This window comes from Ictalurus punctatus, chromosome 1, assembly GCF_001660625.3.
Source record: "Ictalurus punctatus breed USDA103 chromosome 1, Coco_2.0, whole genome shotgun sequence".
Classification (NCBI taxonomy): Eukaryota; Metazoa; Chordata; class Actinopteri; order Siluriformes; family Ictaluridae; genus Ictalurus; species Ictalurus punctatus.
This window is the reverse complement of record NC_030416.2, coordinates 26,917,994-26,940,391: the sequence shown is the minus strand read 5'-3', so window position 1 is coordinate 26,940,391 and position 22,398 is coordinate 26,917,994. Positions and strand designations below refer to the sequence as shown.

The window sequence follows — 22,398 nt, the reverse complement described above, 5'->3', positions numbered from 1 at the left end:
AGCTCCCTCTCCTCCTTAATAGAGTTTGACTGTATTCTATTTTTTATTTTTAGCTTTACTTTATTTCTATTGCAGTTATGTGATCTGTAAACGTAGTTTTTTTGTTTGTTTGTTTGTATGGTTTTTTATTTGTTATTTATTTTTATTTTTTATTTTTTTTTACCACTACTGCCTCGTGAACTGTGTAGCTATAATGCAAACCTGGGGTTTGAGATTTGGCGCTCGTGCATTATGCTGAGTATGCCGAGTTGAGCGCGGAGTAGTCCATTTTCTCACGGGGGTAGAGGTGGGGGTCGCCTTCATACAGATTGGTACATTCCACCCGGCTATTTTGCAGCGGGACAGAATGAAGAGTTGAGACAAAAGTTGAGAGAGAGAGAGAGAGAGAGAGAGAGAGAGTACGGGATGCAGTTAGTGCATACTACGGACAGGCACAGGGACTGAGTGTGAAAGGTTTAAACTCGTATTGTGGGATAGAAATATAAATCAGGGAAATAATCAGTAATCCAGGCGTGTATGTGTGGGGAGAGATGAGGCTTGTCCTGGCGCTCGTGCTCCTCTGTGCATCCTCAGTGAACTGCCAGCAAAGAGGTGAGCTGGAACTAATCCTTCAATATGGGGTTCTGCATTTTTCTCTTTCTGTATATAATAGTATAAACACATAAACATGTATGTCATGAGATAATAACTGAGATGAAGTAGTTCATTTTTGAAGGGAATTATATAACTTATCATAGGTCTGTATACTGTATGTACATGAGGCAAAACTTTACACACAAGATTAGGGTCAGGAAGAAAATCTTTTATGTAGTCACAATTTTCCTCATCATAATCTTTTTGCATTCACAAAACAATATTTTAGTGCCTCGATAAAGCTTTTGAATGAAGCTTTTCTTTGACATTGAATGAGAAAAGAAGTTCCAGAACAGTTGCAGTGGCTGAGGCTCTTAAATCTCAACATGCAGAGATCACATCTCAAAGACACAAGGACAAATTACCATGTGATCACTAAAACACTTTTGTTATGCTGATTTCATGCAACGAATTAATTCCGTGTAGGCTTTGATACTGTACAAGAATACCACTCTAACTGTGCACACTAACATTTATGGGTGTAGCCCCTAAAACAAAAACAAGAACAAAGTATTTGTGATTTTCTGTTATTTATTTGTCTCGGCAATGCAGTAACCATTAAACGGTGGCATGCATTCCAATGATCTCAGACCAACACGCATTGTATAGTCTAAACAAAGATCCTTGAGACTCAGCATTTAATTAGAGCATGTTAACATGCTCTAGTTGTATCTATCAGCCTCGGCTCATTGGCATGATTTCTCAATCGTTTACAAAGTTAACATACTATCGAATTTATCAGCATTACATAAACTCCGTGTGTCTGGTAAATGCTCTCTCCTTTGACGTGAATCTTGCTATCATAGACAGCACTTTCATTTAGAGCTACTAAACCCTCATATTCCCAAGAGTATATAGTCTTAGATAGTCCAGATCTTATTCCAAAGCCATTAAACGCAGTGAGACTGCTCTGGAAAAATTAATCCAGCCTCATTATCACTTTATTCAGAATGCTCATAAGTTATGTTCACAGTAAGGATGATTGATATCTATCTTTATACACCTCTAACACCCATTGGGTTTCAATCTTGGCTTGTGTTTTAACTCTACTGTTTTAGCCTCCTCTGATTATATCGCATTTGTAAGTAAGGTCCTCATTACTTCTGGTTATCTCAAGAGTTTAATTCAGCTTAAGATGCACTGATTAGATGTGTTAGATGTTGTCTCTGGCTTTTGACTAGCTTGCGGTTTTATCCAAAGAACGCAGATCCTATCAAGTATTGAGATGCTGAAAGCACCTTTATGTTTGCAGACAATGTACATTCCAAAGATAAGTGAAAATACAATAGAATTAGGCGCTTTAATCCGGACCACTGGGATGAGTTAACCTTTGGGAGCCGCTTTTGGTCTGGTGCAGTCAATCATGGGGATGCTGTTGTCCAAACATTGCTGAACACTGATGCCTGACTCTCATTTTCTCACAGAAGAACGCTCGCTTGTACAGACTACAGAGCTTTCCTCAGTCAGGGTGACCTATAGTTTTCAGTTCTCATAAAAGATCGATGATGGTGTGCACTCCTGTAACCCCTCTCATAAAAAAAGCAAACACAAGCCTCACTTGTCCTGCTCCCTCAACTCAGCATGAGGTCTAGGTTAATGGTGGTAATGTGTGGGTAGGGGATCCTACCGGACCAGGTGTTAGATAAACTGTAAATTGCTGGTCAGCTGAAACGTGTTCGAATCAGAGGGGCTGATGAGATTTGAACAAATGGTTCAAATACAGCTTTGGGAAAGGGAGTTTGTGGTAGTTACTGTTATTTGATCAGTACACCGCGATGTGACTGGGTTCTCAAAATGATCAAGGAAGAACCTTGGCCTCAATTAAATGAATTATACTAGATTGCAGGTAATTTGAGGTGGTCTCTTCTTCAATTCTTCTTGACGTAACCCCTGGAAGCCTCTTCTTAGTATTTAGTTATGTATCTTAAAGCATATTATTCAGTAACTACTACGAACTATTCAAATCTAGTCCTGGTAGTCTGCAGGGTAAAGTAACAATTATGGTCCATTTTGATGCTTTACTGTGATAAGTATAAGCTTCATGCATTAGTACCGTTACTAAAGCCAGTACACATGGAAACACTTCTTGATAATGTAAGCCCAGGATATTCGGATCAATGCAACCCTAATAAAACACTCATGCTCTAATGAAGATGAATTGATAACTGGATTTCCATTGGCATAGCTGCACATTTAGTTTGAACAGAAAGCCAGTGGTCAATCTGAATGATCTAGCTGTGACATGCAAATTAGGGCAGCCAAGAAGTACTAATGCATTCAGAGTCCAGTCTTGTTGCTATAGTAAGCAACAGATAGATTTCTGTAGATTGCTTACCAAAGGTCAAGTGTGAGCCTTTTTTTTTTTTTTTAAAGGATGGAAGGAAAGGACTTTTTTTTTTTTTAAAGGACATCAGCAGTTGCTATTTAAAGGTCTATATTGCCATTGGAAAACCTGTGTGAGCATAGGGGGAAATCCTACCTAGGTATATATTTAACTTTTCAGGTTGAATTGTTAATGAACTTCTTTTAAAGCAGAACATTAGAAAGTACTGCACTGGTTTAAGAGAAGGGTCAAGAGACACGTATTTTCTTGTCATCAGAAAAATGAGGCAAGAATACAACAATTAATGATGTGACCATGTGATTTTATAGTTAGAGAAAGACCATTTCAGACGTGTCACATGTTGCGCTGCATAATGCAAAATTTCATCTTTATAACACTGGATTTACCTCAGTAATGTGTATGTACAGTGCTTTGAAAAAGTATTTGATTTCTTCTGTTTTTGTGTATATCTGATACTAAATAGTTTTAGATCTTCAAATGAAATGGAACATAAAACAAATGCAACTTGAATAAACACATGATACAGTTTAGATTTATTTATTTTTTCTTGAAGCAACAAACGTTATCCAGCACCTATCACCCATGTGAAAAACTAATTGCCCCCCTTAAACTTAAAATCTGGTTGTGCCACCTTTAGCAGCAATAACTGCAACCAAATTCTTCCGATAACTGGAGATCAGTCTTTCACTTACTTCTAGGACTAAGACTTACTCCTATGCTTTGGATCATTCTCTTGCTGTGTAATCCAGTTGGGCTTGAGTTTCATCTTACAAACTGAAGACCAGACATTCTCCTTTAGGAATTTCTGGTAGAGAGCAGAATTCATGTTTCCCTCAATTACTGCAAGTTGCCCAGGCCCTGAAGCAGCAAAGCATCCCCACACCATCACACTCCCTCCACCATGCTTGACTGTAGATGTGATGTTCTTTTTGTGGAATTCTGTGTTTGGTTTATACCAGATGTAACGGGACCTCTGTCTTCGAAACAGTTCCACTTTAGATTCATCTATCCACAGAACATTCTCCCAAAAGGTTTGAGACTCATCAAGGTGTGTTTTGGCAAAATTCAGACGAGCCTTAATATTCTTCTGGGTTAGGCCTGTAGGTCCTTTGATGTTGTCCTTGGCTCTTTTGTGACATGCTGGATGAGTAGCTGGCCTCTTGGAGGAATTTTGGAAGGTCGGCCACTTCTGGGAAGGTTCAGAAAAGTGCCGAGTTTTTCCATTTGGAGATAATGATTCTCACTGTGGTCCTTGGAGCCCAGTGCATCTAACCCTTCCCAGACTGATGTATTTCAATCACCTTCTTCCTCATTATTTCTGGAATTTCTTTCAACTTTGGCATAGTGTGTTACTGGGTAAGACCTTTTAACCAACTTCATGCTGTTGAAAAGTTCTATTTAAGTGTTGATTTGATTGAACAGAGTTTGCAGTAATCAGGCCTGGTTGCGTCTAGTCCAGCTGAACCCCATTATGAATGCAGTTTCATAGATTTGGGGAAATAGCAACTACATTTTCACACAGGCCCAGTTGGTATTGGATAACTTTTTTGCTTCAAGAAATAACATTATAACTTAAAAAATGTATTTTATGTTTACTCAGACTTCCTTTGTTTTATCTTAGATTTTGTTTTAATTTCTTAGACAATTTACTATGAGATATACACAAAGACAGAAGAAATCAGGATGGGGCAAATACTTTTTCACAGCACTGTACATTGCTGCGAAGCTCACACTGGAATTCACTGCTCTACCGTTCTTGAGAAATCCGTCAAGCTCTATAGTATTTGTTTTGTCTTATGTTGTCCAGCATGTTCTAAAATCCAAACTTAAATACACGTGACTTGATGTCCAGAATCAGGCCCTGCATCTGAATTCCCTCATATTTAAGCCTGTTATCTTTCCTTGCAGTAATGAGTGGTCAGGGCTAAAAAGGGGATGGGGGTTATCTCCAGACATTTAAAAGGCTTAGCTCACACGAATAGATGGCTGCCATTGTTAATTGTCCAAGACATAGTAATTTGGGCCATCAGTGGCTATGTGCAAATGTGTGGGCTGATGGAGGGGGGTCACTCTTCAAAGACAGAGCTTACAGAAAAAGGGAGGAGGGGGAGGGGAGAAATTTGGGAAGTTGAAGATGGGTGCGGACTGAAGCTGGGAGAAGACTGTTTCCACTTAAGACTGACTTCACGGAAGTAGTTAAATGTTTCTCAAGCATTAAGTCTGGCGTTCTCATTGTCGTTGTTCAAAAACATGTGTGCTTTGAAAAAAATTCTCCCAGAACATGAATGTAAACTGGTATTGCAGTGAAGAATTGACACATTGATTTGCTGTTAATAATGCTTTAGACTATGACATGCTTGTATGCTCATAATAATTAAAAAAAAAAAAATCCCCCATAGGTCTGTTTCCTGCGATTCTGAACTTGGCCAGCAATGCTGACATCACCACCAATGCCACATGTGGAGACCCTGTTCCTGAGATGTACTGCAAGCTAGTGGAGCATGTTCCTGGCAGACGCATCAGAAACCCTCAGTGCCGGACATGTGATGCTAACAGCACAAACCCAAAAGGTTAGTCATTCTGATTCAGGATATTTATTAATTCAAACCAGACTTAAGCTATTTTGATTTATACTTTACTGTCATAAATGCTTTACTATCAGTGTTTCTGAGGCACAGGCTATCCGTTTGGTTCATCCAATTCATTCGGTCAAATTGATTATCCTATTGTACCCTATTTATGTGACAGAGTATTATATATTTCCACCTTTTGTGAACTGATGGATTTCTATTGGTTGACTGTTGAGTTTTCAGTACATCATTGGACATAGGCCTGTGTGATAAAGGCTAAAATCGTGATAAATCAAAATGATTTGATTAATCCCCTGTCCCAACAGAACGACACCCCATCACCTACGCTATAGATGGAACCAATCAGTGGTGGCAGAGTCCCAGCATCAAGAATGGCCGTCAGTTCCACTGGGTCACCATCACGCTGGATCTACGACAGGTAGGACTACAATCACAACACGATATATTTAATGCAGTATCTTCGGAATAATGTTTGTTTGAGGACAATAAAAATCAATGTTGTCATATGTAATGAATATTTCATTCAGGATCTCAAGTCTAGCTCAACCAAAGCCTTTCTAGCCTTTTCACACCTTTCTATCACACCATGAGTGTTGTTTCATCCTCTGTGGGCAAGTCCTCCCCTACTCTAACAATCTGTCAGCAGCAGCAGGAGCCCAGAGGGCTTTTGTTGAAATCAGAGCCCAGAAGAGGAAATGCACTGTATTTCCTCCTTCTCCTCCTCCTCAGTTAAACGACCAGACTTTCATCAGCTGTGCCAGGTCTCCAAGCTTACCTTACAGCCATTAGCACACCTGCTACTGAAGCCCTGTGGATTTACAGCCATGTACTGGATCCAATTCCTCAGCCCGGACAGAGAAGTCTAAATTATCCTCACTTTAAATCTCTATAGAATATACATGACACCGTCCTTGTGTAATAGAATATTTGATCTGTTACAGTAATCCAAACCTCTGTTTGGTTCAAAGCCAGGTATAGGTTTGCCAAAAACAATAACATTTCACAATGTCCTACAAACTCCTACAAAAGTGAGCGCTGTTAGGTCTCGTCCTGGCTGTTAAATTGGTTTTCTGATATCTTGCTTCCAGCTTTCAGTTCAACACGGATGCTGTGCTGATGCAGTTACGTCTTTATTGTGTGAGGTTCTCAGAGATTATATGTTTGGAGTATAAGTATAGTGATAACACTGTCTGCATGCGTGTACTGCATGCATTTGCTCCACACAAGTAGGTACAGGGGTTAATTGAGTTATTCGGAGAAAATGACTAGTTAATGTTTGAAACATCCTTCTATAGTGGTAGCACTGTAATCAGAGAATAAGACTGTAAGCCAAGGCGTCATGGGATTTATACCACCAGTGCTCCTTCGAGTAAGGTTTTTAGCCATGTTGTTTTTGATTAAAAGCATCAGTTTCATATTGTTGTCTTGTATATTGTGCTCTCAGCATCTGTTGAGAACTTCTGCGCTTCGTTAGCATTAGTATTTGTTTACTAGGTCTGTTTACAACCAGGAATGCCTAATTTTGTCTATATAGCAACTTTGTTAAATGCATTAGTGAGATAAATGGAGCAAGTAAAGAGAAACCTGAACACAAAACAGCCAGGAGTGGTCTTTAAACACATTTTGTTTTCATTTTTGGAACAGCAGTCTATGGACAGTTTATTTGTTGATAAATGTTTAATAATGGGTAGCACAGGGGTAGCATTGCTGGGTCTTCAGTTTGTTTCCTCCTGCCTTCCAGAAACATGCTGCTAGGTGAATTGGCTATGCTAATACCTTTGAATGTATGTGCATGGTGCCCTGCAATGGATTGGCATCCAATACAGGGTATATTCCCACCAAGTGTCTAGTGTTCCAGGGAGGAGCTGTGGATCTGCTGTGACCTTGAGCAGTATATCACCAGTATTTCACTGCAAGTTTGCCTTGCAGCTCTTTGGTTGGGGGTTCGAATTCCACCCCTACCCTGTGTGCACGTAGCTAGCATGTTCTCCACATGCTTCAGGGGTTTCCTCCGGGTACTTCAGTTTCCTCCCCCAGTCCAAAGACATAGCTGACTGGCATTTCCAAATTGTCCTTAGTGTTACTGTGTGTGTGATTGTGCCCTGCAATGGGTTGGCACCCCATCCAGGGTGTCCCCCGCTCTGTGCCCGAGTTCCCTGCGATAGGCTCTAGGTTCCCCTGCAACACTGTGTAAGATAAGCAGTATGGAAAATGGATAGATGGATGGATTGTCAGAAGTTATGGAATAAGTTTGTAGTTGGCTACTCAGAAAACAAGCAGAAATACATATTAGTAATTGATTATTGTCACCAATATTTGCAACCAATATTTGTATGATTAGCATGGTGATGCAATTAGTCACTACTACTGACGATATCCAAACAGTGACAGATATATGTCCTCCATCATTTTGTCTGCTGCTCATTAATTGGAAGCTAAGCGTAAAGCAAATCTATCTTGGACTAACTCCTCATGTGCACACACAAGCATATGCACACAGTGGAAAGTTCAGATGTGCTAAGTTTGCTCTGGCTTCAAAATTCCAGTGTTAGATTTTGTCTCTGTCTTACCACATAAAAAGAGACTCATTTAGCCAGAAGCACTTTCCTAGTCTGGGCTAAAGATGAGTCAGGCTTTTGTCTGAGAGAGTTGTGGAAAGTGGGGGAAGGGAATGTGGACATAATGCAGACCAGGACAAAGCAGGCCAGCGTCACAGAGGCCAGTCTGAGACCCTGGGGCCTGGGGGGCATTCACGGAGGATTAGCTGATGCTACCTGCATGAGAAACAAAATCTAGCAGTACCTGGGCTATGTGAATGGCTAATTAGTCAGCTTGAGGAAAATGCAGGTGGTAACCTGATGCTAAACTCAATTCTGGCTATTGTTTCTTGCTGATTTAAAAGGTTTTCAGATAATAAGTGTAATGTGCAGTTATCATTGTGTAGCAAGTCATATCATAATGAGGTACTGCAATGGGATTTTTTCTTTGGGCCAGATTGCCTTGTAGAGTTCTGGCAGCATTTCCAGTATAATTATTATCATCATATTATTATTTCCTATATTCTCAGTTTTGTCAGTATTTACCAACCATACACTTACTTCCATTCTTCTTCAGGATATTTATGTGCTTGCGATATGATGAAGTGTGTTTGTTAAGTGTGCTTGTTAAGTTGGCACATCTGTGAGTCATGTGAAATGTTTACGGCTTTAAGAACACCGGCCTTGTTTCAGAGGATATGAGGAACAAGCTGTTAGAGTTAATGTGAGGACCAACACAGCTGTCTCCAAAGATGTTTGGACAACCAAGAGTGTGTCTTGCAGGGGACTGAGGTCACATTTGAGCTACCTGGGGGGCCAAACAGGATGAGAGACCACCAAATGGCTTCATTTTGTGTTTGTTTGGTTTGGTGATGTTAATTGGATCAAGGGGTTTGTCTCCCTGCTTGAGGAATTTCACTGCAAGCAACAGCAGATGAGTGAAGTAATTTATCACATCTTTCACTGATAGAGAAGTGTTTGCTTTGTGGTTTTCAGTGTCTGTGAGTGTAGCATGCTGTGTCTGCAGCTCTGATAAGATAACAACATGGCGCAAATATGAAGCTTCTAGTGCTTATTGTTCTTCTTTATTTTTTTTCTTTCTTTTTTTTTTTTAAGGTTTTTATTTTGGAAAAGAAGTGAGTACCCTTGAAACTGTCCTGATGCTGTAGTCAAAATGCTTTAGTGTTCAAGGCTAAGTGGCATTTTTATTGTATCAGAGGAAGTGCACCGACCGTGATGACAAGGAAAAATATACTAAACAAATACTAGAAACAAAAGCTCATTCAAAGTTCTGTAGACACAAAACACTACCTTTCATCACAATTAACTTCCACTGAAGTACACAGTTGTAGTGTTTTATATCCTTGCGTAAATATGCGGAAATATTGCGTTTTTCTTCAAATATTCGTACTTTAAAGTTAAATTGATTCAAACTTTGGAACTTTGAGACTCGCAGCAGCTCCATCTCTCTTACCACTGCAATCTGCAGCATGTTATTTTCCATAGTAACCATCCATAGAAACATATGATTAGCATATGCGTATCAAAGACATCAAACATGTAAGAGGTTGTTGGTTTGGAAACGAAATTAAAACACCACCCTATAATAATACTTTACACATTCCTTTCATTTCTGCTTGTAAGTCTTCACAAATCTTGTCACGAGAGAACTTTCGGAACTCCTTTGGCTCCTTTCTCCTTCCTCACACGGTTATCACAAATCACTCCCTCCGCTGCTTGCCCTAATTCATTCTCATCACACCAGTATTGACTTGGCTGAAGATGTTAACATGTTTGTTTGTCTCATCACCTTGACATTGCTATGCTCAAAACAAACATTGGGCTCCAAGACCTCCAGGGTATCAAAGCAAAAGGCAGATGGAGGAAAGGATGAAACAGTCAGAATGTTGTTGAACTGAGAACTTTGAAGCCTGTGGTTTTGGGTCAAGTATCTAACTTGTGTCATCTATGCACCGTTTGAGCACTGTTTTAGAGGTTCCTCGGCTCATTATAGGGGCTGAGGTTCCTCCGTACCTTGGGGTTGTGGAAACACACATTCAATCCCTGCTATATGTTTGCAGGGGTTTAGTGTGTTTTGACTTTCCAAGGAGGCCAATGTGGGAAGACTGTGAGGAGGAATGAATAGCATATGCAAGGTTTGTGAAAACTTGGGGTATGTCTGGGCTTCCTGTCAGGATTTTGAGGATGGGGGAGGGGGGGGATGTTTCATGAAAGAGTTTTATTTTTCAAAGAGCCTGTCACAACTTGCTCTGCACGGGAGCCTGGAGAGACATGGACTGAGAATGAGAAGGACAAGGGACAGAATTGGGAGAATGACAGAAATGATTTCCCTTGAATGTACAAAAGAGAGTAAGATCCTCCACATTAGACACAGAGACTCTGCAAGTTAGAAAAAGAGACACAAGTCGGAAGGAGAGCCGTAGAATCGAAATGCCGTATGTCTACCAAAGGAATAGAAATGGCACAGAGATGAGCATATCCACAAATCAAATAAACAAATCCGAAAGCATATTTCACTTTGAAGAAGAGACTGTAGACAACTTTAATCCAATTGCCAGCTCATGAAAGTGTAATATTCTCAGCTCACTCGGGCATGAAGCAAAATTTGCAAGCACCGCCTGAGTGGACGTGCCAATATTATCCACCTTTATACTGTGTGTATTTAAGCAATAAACAATATTCCCAAAACCTAGTGACTGAAACTGGCTTTTTCTGTCCTACCAGGTCTTCCAGGTCGCTTATGTTATCATCAAGGCAGCGAACTCTCCTCGGCCTGGGAACTGGATTCTGGAGAGGTCTTTGGATGGTGTCAAGTACCAGCCATGGCAGTATTATGCCATCAGTGATACGGAGTGTCTGACCCGTTACAATGTCACCCCACGTCTTGGGCCTCCCACCTACAAGAGAGATGATGAGGTCATCTGCACCTCCTACTACTCCCGACTGGTGCCTCTGGAACATGGAGAGGTGAGCAGATAACCTAGTCTTTCTTCCTGTTTATACAGCTGTATCTAACTGTTTATCAATCCTAATACTAGCATCCTCCTACATGACAAACATTGCATTTCATGGGACTCTAAGACCTGAATCTAGAAACTCTACAAACTCGCACTTATGACATTGTAATTCATGTACATTCAGACAGCATTGCTCTGAAATTCCAGCTATATCTCGGTTGTATCGGGTTTTTAAACATGTGCAATTTTGTGAATGCTAGGGAGGTTCAGCGGGTCAGGGGGTCCACACAGTGAGAGCTAATCTGGCCATAGTCCAATCTAAAGGATCCAACTGGGCTGCGGAACAATAAACAGTACTAATGCTAGCCCTGTATTATGCTTGTATGCTGCATATTTCTGTGATCAGATGTAAATCTGCTACATTGCTTATAAAAATATTGATGTCTCTATTCAGTTTAGGAATGTAAAGTTGTTGCTTACACTGCTACCAGTATCATCACTACAAAAACTAGAACGTTATCTTTTACGTGTCCAGTTAGTGTTGCACAAGCATTTGCGTACTAGAATGTGTCAAGCAATACTGTAATTTTCAGGTCTTCGTTTACTTCATTTTATAGAAAGGAAGTCAAACCTTCTAGTCAAACTTTATATGTACACACACTGTATGTATACTGACAAAAACTGCTTACACTGTTTAAATATTATAAAATGCCAAGATTTTAAAATGATGTGGCTCCGTCCATTCATGATTTGTCTGAATCCTCTTTCAGGCTTATTTAGTGATTACTTGCAAGTCGAGTTATTATAATTTTGTCCTCCTACAAGCCTGAGATCAGTAATAGAGTGCTGGTTTAATATGGTTTCGGTTCTTCATCTACCCAGATCCACACGTCTCTGATAAACGGGCGTCCGGCTGCTGATGACCTGTCTCCTGAGCTGCTGGAGTTCACCTCTGCCCGATTTATCCGCTTACGTCTGCAGCGCATCCGCACACTCAATGCTGATCTCATGACCCTGAGCTATCGTGACCCCAAAGACGTGGACCCCATCGTCACCCGCCGGGTAGGCTTCAGCTTTTGTTTTAGTGAAGGAGAAAATTTTACGGCAATGCTGGATATAAATAAGCGATAGGAAACATCTTTAAAACATAATAAGCTGTATTAGAAGTTTATTGCTTACTTATATCATGCAGAAATATTTTGTTATAGAACATAGTATTTAATAGGAACAGCATTGTTCGTTGACCGTATGAAAGAAATTTATCTATAAGACCTTTTTAAAATTTTGGAGCACATGAGGTAATTCTAACTCACATTTTCCCCATTGGCTAAGCAATCAGAGGCAAGTGCTATGTTTAGTAATGTGACTCTACCTCTTTCTTGTTTTCAGTATTACTACTCAATCAAGGACATTTCAGTGGGTGGGATGTGCATCTGCTATGGCCACGCCCAGAGCTGTCCCTGGGACCCTGTTACCAAGGTAACGGAAGACATTCTTCCGTTCTCAGCCAGCAATCTGTCAATCAAATGTAATTACATGGAGAATTTAATCACTGGCTGTTTTCTGCCAGGCATATTGTCCCCACCAGTGAATGTGCTGATTTTAATGATGTTTTATTCTGCTGTTTCAAATTTTCTTCAGCTTCAAATTTAAATATAACACGCTATAATAGAGAGTACAGCAGAAATGGCGCTTGATTGTTGTTTTATTTAAAAACATTTTTTTGAGAATTATACTAGAATTAGCAAAATCTTGCAATATTATAATAATAAGGCACTTTGCAATAAAAGAAAAGATTTTATTTCCCTCAAGCATTTACACCCCTGCAATTAGGAGCAAATGATCTGATGTAGTCTGTGTTAAACGAATCTTGTTGCCTCATTAACGGTGAGAATCACGTTAACAAGAGGCTGAGAAAGCAAGCATTAATCCCTTGCTTCATCAGTGGGGTTCTCAAGAAATACACGCACACTCTCTCGGACACACACACACACATGGCGTTAAGTGACTGCTGGTTGAGTTTCAGTCTAGGAATGTGTTTTGTGTGTGAATTTGATTGGCAGTCTGTGTAAATAAAGAGCATTTCCTTTTGGTTCTTATTTTCTCTGCCCTCTCTTTTGAGGCCTTGGAGTCTTGGGAATGTGTGTGTGTGTGTGTGTGTGTGTGTGTGTGAGAGAGAGAGAGAGATAGAGAGAGTGCTGTGTGTGTGTATAACTTCTCCCTTCTCCCTCTTCCAGAAACTGCAGTGTGTGTGTGAGCACAACACTTGTGGGGAGAGCTGTAATGAGTGTTGTCCCGGATACCACCAGGAACTGTGGCAACCGGGGACCATCTCTGAAGGCAACACATGCGAGAGTAAGACGGAAACACACACGGGACACTCTAGTGCCACTTGGACAATGAGAACAAAAATATGGCATATGTGTGGCATGCTGGGAGAATCTGTTGGATGTGGTTGTGACTGAATTCTGGCAAACAGACAAAACGACATAAAATAGGCTTTTGGTCAACATATATTTCAGTAAATCAATGTGGAATTTATTTAATTTTTTTAAAAATGTTGCCTGCTATGGAAGTTGCCCGTTTTCAGCAGTGTATACAGTAGAAAATGTCAAAATGTCATAATGTGAAGGGTTTACCCAGCCTGTACACATAATACAGTGTGTCCCAAAAGTCTCCATACAGGGGGACTGTGTTTGCCAGCTCCACGTCGGTTGTGCCTTCGTCGGTGGGTGTTCGTGGACGTGCGCGTCTCGGTCGGTCTGCAGCACTTCCAGTCTTTTTGAATTTGTTAATAAATTTGGAAACAGTGTCGTGTATGATGTGTTTGCCATGTTTCTTGTCCATCGCAACCTCGCGACAGATTCCCGATCCAGCCATGAGAATGATTTCAATACATTCTTCTTCTCTCAAAGGTGTTTTTAAATCTGAAAACCTTATATAATATGAGCTAAGTATGAGAAATTTGCTAAAAAGTCTACATTTCCTCTATATATGGAGACTTTTGGGACACCCTGTATATTAGAGCAAAACAATATGTAATGGCAGTTAGTGTTAATGTTTTATAACTCTGCACAGTTTACAGTTTTTCGAAATGTTTTCATTCACATCATTATTCCTGTTACAACCTGTAGACCAGATGGATAAAACCAGTACAGTGGAAAAAGAAAGTACACCCTCCTTCAATTCTGTTTTTATGTTTTGGGAAAAACTGACTGCATATTGAAATCTGTGGTATTATTATTGTTGTCACCTGAAGTTATTTGTTTACAGACGATGGTGAGGGCTACACAATTGTTATTTAGTCCCTGATAAATAAAAACGTAGAATTGAAGCCGGGTGTACTTTCTTTTTCCCCCATGACTGTGCGTTCTTCACTGCTTAAAAGCAGTACTGAGTTCTTATTTTCTCTCTTTATTCCTTCTCCCTAAATACATCTTCAGAATGCAACTGTCACGACAAAGCGGAGGACTGTTATTACAACCAGACAGTGGCTGATCTGAAGATGAGCATGAACACACATGGTCAGTTTGTAGGAGGTGGTGTGTGTATCAACTGCACGCAGAACACTGCAGGAGTGAACTGTGAAACCTGTGCTGATGGTTACTACAGACCACACAAGGTAAAGAGCCGTTGTTTATCTGTGTGTGTGTGTGTGTGTGTGTGTGTGTGTGTGTGTGGCCCAGTAAACCCCCTGACCCTCTTTCTGTTCCTGTTTTATTGCATCTGAATGGCATTGTGTCGGTGTGCATTGTGTTGACCAGTAGTTTGTGTGTGGTCACGTTTCAACAACAAGGGCAAGTTAATGTTTAAAATAAGAAGTGTTGTAATATAACCTAAAACCAGCAGGAGGAATATCCTTTGTAGTGAGTTATAGTGGTAGTTCTTTATGGTTCTTTATGGGATGCAGCATTTCTTTGTTGTAGAAATTGTTTTGACTCACATGACCCACTGTCTTATTTCACCTTGTGGTGGCTCAGTGGTTATGCATTTGGGCTAGTTTGCGAATTCAAGCCCCAGTTTTTGCCTAGCTGCCACTGTTGGGCCCTTGAGCAAGGCTTATAACCCTCTCTACTTCACTGGTACTGGATCAGGGTTGACTTTCGGTGCGCCTCAATCAGTTCCCTCGCTCCCTAGGTTGTGAATTAGTATATCTTGTACACGACTGTGGGCACTGGTAAGGGACACCGATGACTCCATTTCTAAATAGTTAAATTTGTTAGCTTAATCACACACATTTCTGTCCTGGTACTTCAAGCAGGATTGTAGGCAAGCTAGTAAAAATTTTTTTAAATTCATTAATCATGTAAAAGTCATTCGACTCAAACATCAGTAACGTAAGTAATCATTTGAGAGCTGCAACAACTATAACAAGCTACTTACATTTGTACACGAAGTTGGCGGAGAGTTTGTGCACTATAAATATATTTTTTTAAGCTAAGAGGCTTCAGAAAATATGACGTCATTTCCAGTAAGGGGACAAAGTGAGCATGGATGCTCCCCGGTTTTTGTGGTGCATTGTGGGACTGCGCTGGAAGGATATTACGATTAAATGGCCGACTCCCTGAACAGTGCCTTGACTACTGAACTAGGGAGCTAATTGAGATGCACCCAGTGTACAATTAAAAGTGTTTAAGGGCTTATTTGTATCTTTATGTCCTTGTTCTTAGGTGTCTCCAAATGCTGACGGGCCCTGTTTGGAGTGTAATTGTGATATGAGAGGCTCAGTCAGCCATGTCTGCGTTAAAGACGACAACCAGGCAAATCCTGGCAAAGGTAACTCTTTTATGCACACACATGCACACATGTACAGTACATATATGCAGAAAGTACTCCTAATAAAGAAAAAGGAAACTACTGAATACTGAAATGCTGAAATGCTTCTGCAGATATTATTCTGAATATAATAGAATAGCATTAGGGTTGCACAGTCAATGGTAATTTAATCATGACAATCTACTTTGTCTTTCTTAATTCTTTTATATATATATATATATATATATATATATATATATAATATATTTTTTAGAAATTATCTTCCATGTTGGTGAGCTTGGTAAAGTTTCATTGTTAATATTAGATTTCATTTCTGTTGATGGGTACATTAATCAACTTGGTTGAAGATATTTGAACACTGAATAGAATTGTGTTTATATTTAGCATTTGAAAGATAAATCCAATTAATGTGCTTAAAAGGCAGTTTTACTTCACACTTTGCAGTTTTATTTCGCATTTAACAATATAAAGTGCTAGATTCTTGAATAATACTTAAGGGATAATCCACGGCTAGGTGTGCGTTACACGATTTTAATGCACGGCGTGGAGGCAACCATGTTCTTTGCATTAAAATCGTGTAACGCACACCTACCCGTGGATTATCCGGATTATACCATGGCTACATGTCAGAACTGACAAGTTAAAGCCGTCACTGATGTTTACAGTGCAAAATTTGACTGAAAGGATCAAAATAACGGTTCATTTTCATTAGTTAGTTATTGTATATACAGGTCATTAGAGCTAGAATTCTTCCCGCTCTGAATCATGCACGGAGATAAAGTAGTGCGATAAGATTACATTTGTACATTTGGAGGTTAAAGGCTCTGCATATTGATCAGAAGGTCAGGAGTTCAATCCCCAGCGCTGCCAAGCTACCACTGCTGGGCCCTTCAGCAGGACCCTTAACCCTCAACTGCTAAGTTGTATAAATGAGATCAATGTAAGTCGCTCTGGATAAGGGCTTCTGCAAATAAAAATGTAAATATACTAATGCTACTGTATGCAACTGTAACTGTATGTTGTCATGGTTACAGTTGTTTATAGTGCATTAATTTACAACGCTGATTAAACTGACTGGAACTCCCTGTGCATGATACGGTTTGAACGCACACCTTCTAGCCAATCAGAATCGAGTATTCAGACAGACCCTGGTATAAATTAACTGAATAATTGTGATAAATCAGTGTGATTTCAGTATTGAGCATGATCATGCACTGATGGAAAATGCAGTCTCAAAATCCATCATTCTGTGTTTCATCATTAAGCGTGTAGCATCAGATGTGGTTGTTTTTCCATTCACTTTCCATTCATGAGTCATGTTGGCTTTTGGCTCTGTTTCTTGTGGGGTTATACAGGTGTATTTCCAGGTCAGTGTGTGTGTAAAGAGGGGTTCGCGGGAGAGAAGTGCGATCGCTGTGCGTTCGGCTACAGGGACTTTCCCTTGTGCACACGCTGTGAGTGTAGCCTTGTTGGAAGCCATAACATCGACCCCTGTAGAGAGTGTATCTGCAAGGTAAGAACGAATCACAGGTCTTGTTTTTGCATGGAAAGACTCACAGGTTTGAATGACGTTTTGTTGTTGTTGTTGTTGTTGTTGTTCTTTAATAGATTATTAAGCAGATAACCCACCATGTTTGATTGTATAGGAATTGTGTTCGGATTGCTTTTTCTGTTCCAGTTGAGGTATACAGTATACATGAACATTTTGTATTCTGATTGAACTCCCATATGAAATATTAACGACTTATTAGACTAGAATTTTCAGTAAAGAGCTCTTCTGCATGTAAACAATTTTCTCATATTTCTGCTGTGCGAATCTGTTTTGATCGAGTGTGCTGCGTCTGTGCTTCTTCAGGCCAATGTGATGGGGGCAAACTGTGACCTGTGTAAGCAGGGCTTCTACAACCTACAGGCCCGTAACCCAGAGGGCTGCACTGAATGTTTCTGTTTCGGTGTCTCCGACGTGTGTGAAAGCTCCACCTGGACCACCTCCTCGGTAGACTTACTTACGTAGACACATATACACACACAATCTAACAATGTATTTTGCATATGCAGTTATTATTCAATATGCTTGATTCATCTTGAATTTTGAAGTAATAGGAAACTTCACAAAGTGTCATTCTTTCCAGATAGTACACAGAAATGGTTGGCTCCGCCCCTCAACTCACAGCACCTCCGTCTACACAGCCCCTATCATAGAAGACAACCTTATCATCGCTAATAATAATGCTACTGCGGCTAGGAGCTACATCTCCGTGTCTACATGGACCGCTCCAGAACAGTTCCTCGGCAACAAGGTCTATATCTTTCAGTCAATTCTCTCTCTCTCTTTCTCTCTCTCTCTCTCGCTCTATTTCGTATTCTTTCTCCCGCCCTTCCTGCCCTCTAATTACACCTAATCACTGACAGACTCATTACTACATGTGAAAATAATGAGCTTATACATGACCAGGGTGACACTTAATATTTGTAGCCGGTTGATCCCTCGGGTGATTAATTAAATTGAAATACGTAATTATCCCTCTCAGCATCACCAGCTCGTAGTGAACAGGACGGTAATTAGCATTAGAAACGGTTCTCATTTAGGGGTCCTGCTCCCGTGTTAGTATAAATATGAAAAATCCAACAAATGTCCAGCTGTTATTATTGTTGATAAGCTTTTCACCTAATGAAGTGTTTGATGAACAAGGCTGGAGCTGGAGCTGATATTTGCATGTTTCTTTTGCACTGTAGCTGACTGCATATGGAAACTTTCTAAACTTCAGCGTGGCATACGATGCATCAGTTGACAACAACGTGGACAAAACTCTCCCATCGCATTTTGACGTGATTATTGAGGTAAGTGACATGCCGATTTTAGTAATGTAAGCTACTTTCCCTGTAATCCGCGCATAATATCACTACTAATATGACTATTGCTCAAACGTTTAGTGTTTCATTGATGATTTTAAGAATAAGTTCTTTTGGATAACTTAAATAAATATGGGTTCTAGCGTAGGGCTAGGTCAGCTAGGTTAGCTAAAGTTCGGAGATCTCGAGTTCGAATCCCAGTGATGCCTCAGCCATCTATGGCCAGGAGTCCAAGAAAGCAAAATTGGCCATGCTCTCAGGGAGGGAAGGGTGGCATACTGTCTCTCCCATATCAATCACAGTGACAGTAGCCAATGAGCTCATGCATGCAGAAGTGGGCGGATAGCACTTTCCTTCGAGTGTGTTATGCCGTCCCCGGACGTTTCATGAGCAGCAGTCGAAAAGATGTGGTCAGCTGGCTTCATGTTCCTCAGAGGAAGCGTGTGATAGCCTTCGCCCTCTCAGGTGTGTAGCTGTCTTGTGATGGGAAGAGCTACCTGATGGGTAGGACTTGTCCATGACTAAATTAGGGAGAACAAGAGAAAAAAAATCCAACAAAATGATGATTTAGTGACTTGTCATATGGTTAATAATCCCTCCTGCCTGACACCACCAGGGGAACGGGAAGGCGCTGCTCCAGCTTCTACCCAGGCGTGTATTCCTGAATCCTCACAGAGAGCAGCAGGTGGCACTGGAGCTCCTTCCGCATGCTTTCATTGATGTTCACACAGAGAGAAGGGTGCAGAGAGACGAGCTGATGAGTGTATTGGCTGACGTGGCCAGTCTCAGGATCAGAGCTCATCTCAACACCAGTGTGGATGGAGTGCTAAGGTGAGAATCATTCACATAAACACCTACCAGCCTAGCCTGTTTATCATGGCTTTGCTTGCCAATCATTCAAATAAATCAGCGTGGCTCCGATTATCTATTAAAGAAAGAAATAAGGTTCATAATAAAAGCTCTTCCCGAGTGAGTCAGACACACGGAGACTCACACTATTCTATTTTATGGGTCTGGAACCCCAATCCTTTTCAGATAAGATTTTATCCACATGCATACTTTTCATCTTGGGTTAATCTAACTAGAAATTTCTGTATCTTATATAATATGCAAATCAACTCATTACCCATCAACCTCCTGTGTTGTTCCTCCTTTTAAGTAGTATTATACGAAAGATCTGTGCCAAATCACAAATCGTGATTGTTGCATGCTTTTTAATTTCCTCAAAGACTTCATTCATGAACAATGTATGTTATGATGTACAGCCTTGGTGAGATATTTCAATTGTCAAAGATGGATACATTTACACTAAAACAATTTGACTGAAATGCTTAGATATAATATATGTTTATTAGGTGCATATACGTCTGCGTTTTTAGATAAATCATCCCTATCTGGATTTAATCCTGATACTCAGAACTCTTCAAACAACCCAAATGTACTTAATCCTCTAAAAAGATGTCTTTGTTTATTTTGTAATCACAGGTTGAGCACTGTGCACATGGCTGTAGCTGATCCCAGCTCCACAAGCTCTGACATATCTCCAGATGTGGAGCAGTGTGAGTGCCCTTGGGGATACTCCGGGACATCCTGTGAGGTACAAGCACACACAGACATGACATGAGACTTTATTCCACAGTTGTGACAAATTGGCACAAACTTTTTTTTGTTAGAAATATTCAAGAGAGATTCATTTGCTCCTCTTTTTTTTCTCTTTCTCTGTATTTCCTTTTCCTCCTGCTCTCTGTGCTCGCTAGACCTGTATTTCTGGGTTTTATCGAGTCGGAGGCATCCTGTTTGGAGGGAACTGTCTGCAGTGTGAATGTAACGATCATGCCACCGAGTGTGACATCAATGGAGTGTGTCTGGTGAGTAAAAGTTCTTTAAAAAGTTTTATGAGCTACCAATATATAATATGAAATATTTTTGTAATTTGTAAAAGAATATGGAAATGATATATATATATATATATATATATATATATATATATATATATATATATATATATATATATGTATATGTATATATAAAACACTGATTCTTCCTCAGGACTGCTCTCACAACACTACAGGACCACACTGTGACCAGTGCCTGCCAGGTTACTATGGTGACCCCACGGAAGGCACGGACAAAGACTGTCAGCGATGCGCCTGCCCGCTGACACTGGCGTCCAACAAGTGAGTTACTGTGTGTGTGTGTGTGCATGTATTTGCGTGCGTGTGTGTGTGTATGTATGTATGTATGTGTGTGTGTGTGCCAGCTTGGCACTCAGTTCTCTGCTGCCTTTTGTAGCCTTGGAGTCAGGGAATGTCTGTGAGATAGCTGGGACGATTGGAGAAAACTCACTTTAAGAATCTTAACACAGCAGGACTCAATAAACAATGTCCAAAATGTCAGTTGTGTATGTTTCTGTTTACAGCTTTAGTCCGACTTGTACTTTACGAGGTCCTGGAGACGTCACATGTGACCAGTGTGAGCAAGGATACACAGGAGCCAAGTGTGAGAGGTAAACCTAGCACGGTCATGCCTGAAGAGAATGCATTCACTTACATTATCAGACATTAGAGCTGTTTGATTTCTCAGAACGAATTCTGAACTAAATTTCCTATGTGATAAAATTGTATAGTTATGAATTAATACAGCATCTCGATGGGTTTTATTTTTATAAATCCAGATGTTTGAGTCGCACATGATGGGATAATTTGTTAGAATTTAGTTCCAGAAAATGAAAATTTTAAGATTGTGGTATATGTAGATGTAAATTTAGGCTTTGTAGCAGCTGTAGATTTCATTATAATGGCCAAATTAATCAACTGTGGGATTTTCATTGTTCTTCTTTTTTCTTCTAATGGGTGCTCAGTGAAATTTTTTTGGTCAAAGCGATCTGATCTGATCCATAGGTGCTATAGACGCACACACAAAAGTAAATTGATGACGGCGTGTAGCAGCATTCAGAAAAACATAATGTGTGTCTGGAAAGGATTCAGTGATGAGATCACCTTTGATTCTGTAGAAAAACCTGTAGGTATTTTGAAGCAGACGTTTGTCTAGACAGGAGGAAATCTCAACAGAAACACACAGAGACACAGTGGAGCCTGAAAAGATTGAAGATACGTAACCCCATATAAAACCAGTGCCACGTTAATAGGGTTATAGTCGGAAAGTTTTATAAACAGGCTTGATTTGAATACTGCATTTACTGGGAAACTTATCCTGGGTTCTTTCTGAATTCTGCAGAATGTTTTTGAATTTTTTTGCCTGATATAATGCCGTTCATATGTGCATCTCTCCATTCCCAGGTGCGCTAATGGTTATTATGGCAGCCCCATCATCCCTGGTCAGAAATGCTCAGCGTGTGAGTGTAACGGGAACGTGGACCCGTCTGAGCCCGGCTACTGTGACCCTGTCACTGGCGAGTGTTTAAAGTGTGTGAGACACACAGCAGGCCGACACTGTGAGCGCTGTGAGGACGGTTACCACGGTGATGCTATTATAGAGAAGAACTGCCAGGGTATGTGCATCAAAGAGAACATTTTTAGAAAAAGTTTATTTAAAAAAAAAAAAAAGTTTGAAATGACTTTTGAGTAATGGCAATATCTTTTCACTAAACACAGAGGCTGAATTTGATAGTGCTTCATTTAGTTTGTGTATAAACTTTCCAAATGTCAAAAAATGACTAGTGGGTT

At 40.2% G+C, this 22,398-nt stretch overlaps 1 protein-coding gene across 1 annotated transcript in view; it reads left to right on the top strand.

Moving 5' to 3' along the window:
- Positions 1 to 354: 354 nt before the first annotated feature.
- Positions 355 to 22,398, top strand: part of lama1 (laminin, alpha 1) — a 50,245-nt gene continuing 28,201 nt past the window's right edge. Inside the window, exons 1-19 of the mRNA XM_017481237.3 lie at positions 355 to 591; positions 5,377 to 5,547; positions 5,874 to 5,986; positions 10,851 to 11,093; positions 11,966 to 12,145; positions 12,473 to 12,562; positions 13,321 to 13,438; positions 14,527 to 14,705; positions 15,754 to 15,859; positions 17,215 to 17,372; positions 17,715 to 17,855; positions 17,992 to 18,159; positions 18,596 to 18,700; positions 19,329 to 19,543; positions 20,198 to 20,309; positions 20,470 to 20,580; positions 20,762 to 20,889; positions 21,132 to 21,218; positions 22,012 to 22,223. Coding sequence (XP_017336726.1) covers positions 531 to 591; positions 5,377 to 5,547; positions 5,874 to 5,986; positions 10,851 to 11,093; positions 11,966 to 12,145; positions 12,473 to 12,562; positions 13,321 to 13,438; positions 14,527 to 14,705; positions 15,754 to 15,859; positions 17,215 to 17,372; positions 17,715 to 17,855; positions 17,992 to 18,159; positions 18,596 to 18,700; positions 19,329 to 19,543; positions 20,198 to 20,309; positions 20,470 to 20,580; positions 20,762 to 20,889; positions 21,132 to 21,218; positions 22,012 to 22,223 — 2,698 coding nt within the window. The 5' untranslated portion in view covers positions 355 to 530. The remainder of the gene's footprint in view (positions 592 to 5,376; positions 5,548 to 5,873; positions 5,987 to 10,850; positions 11,094 to 11,965; positions 12,146 to 12,472; positions 12,563 to 13,320; positions 13,439 to 14,526; positions 14,706 to 15,753; positions 15,860 to 17,214; positions 17,373 to 17,714; positions 17,856 to 17,991; positions 18,160 to 18,595; positions 18,701 to 19,328; positions 19,544 to 20,197; positions 20,310 to 20,469; positions 20,581 to 20,761; positions 20,890 to 21,131; positions 21,219 to 22,011; positions 22,224 to 22,398) is intronic.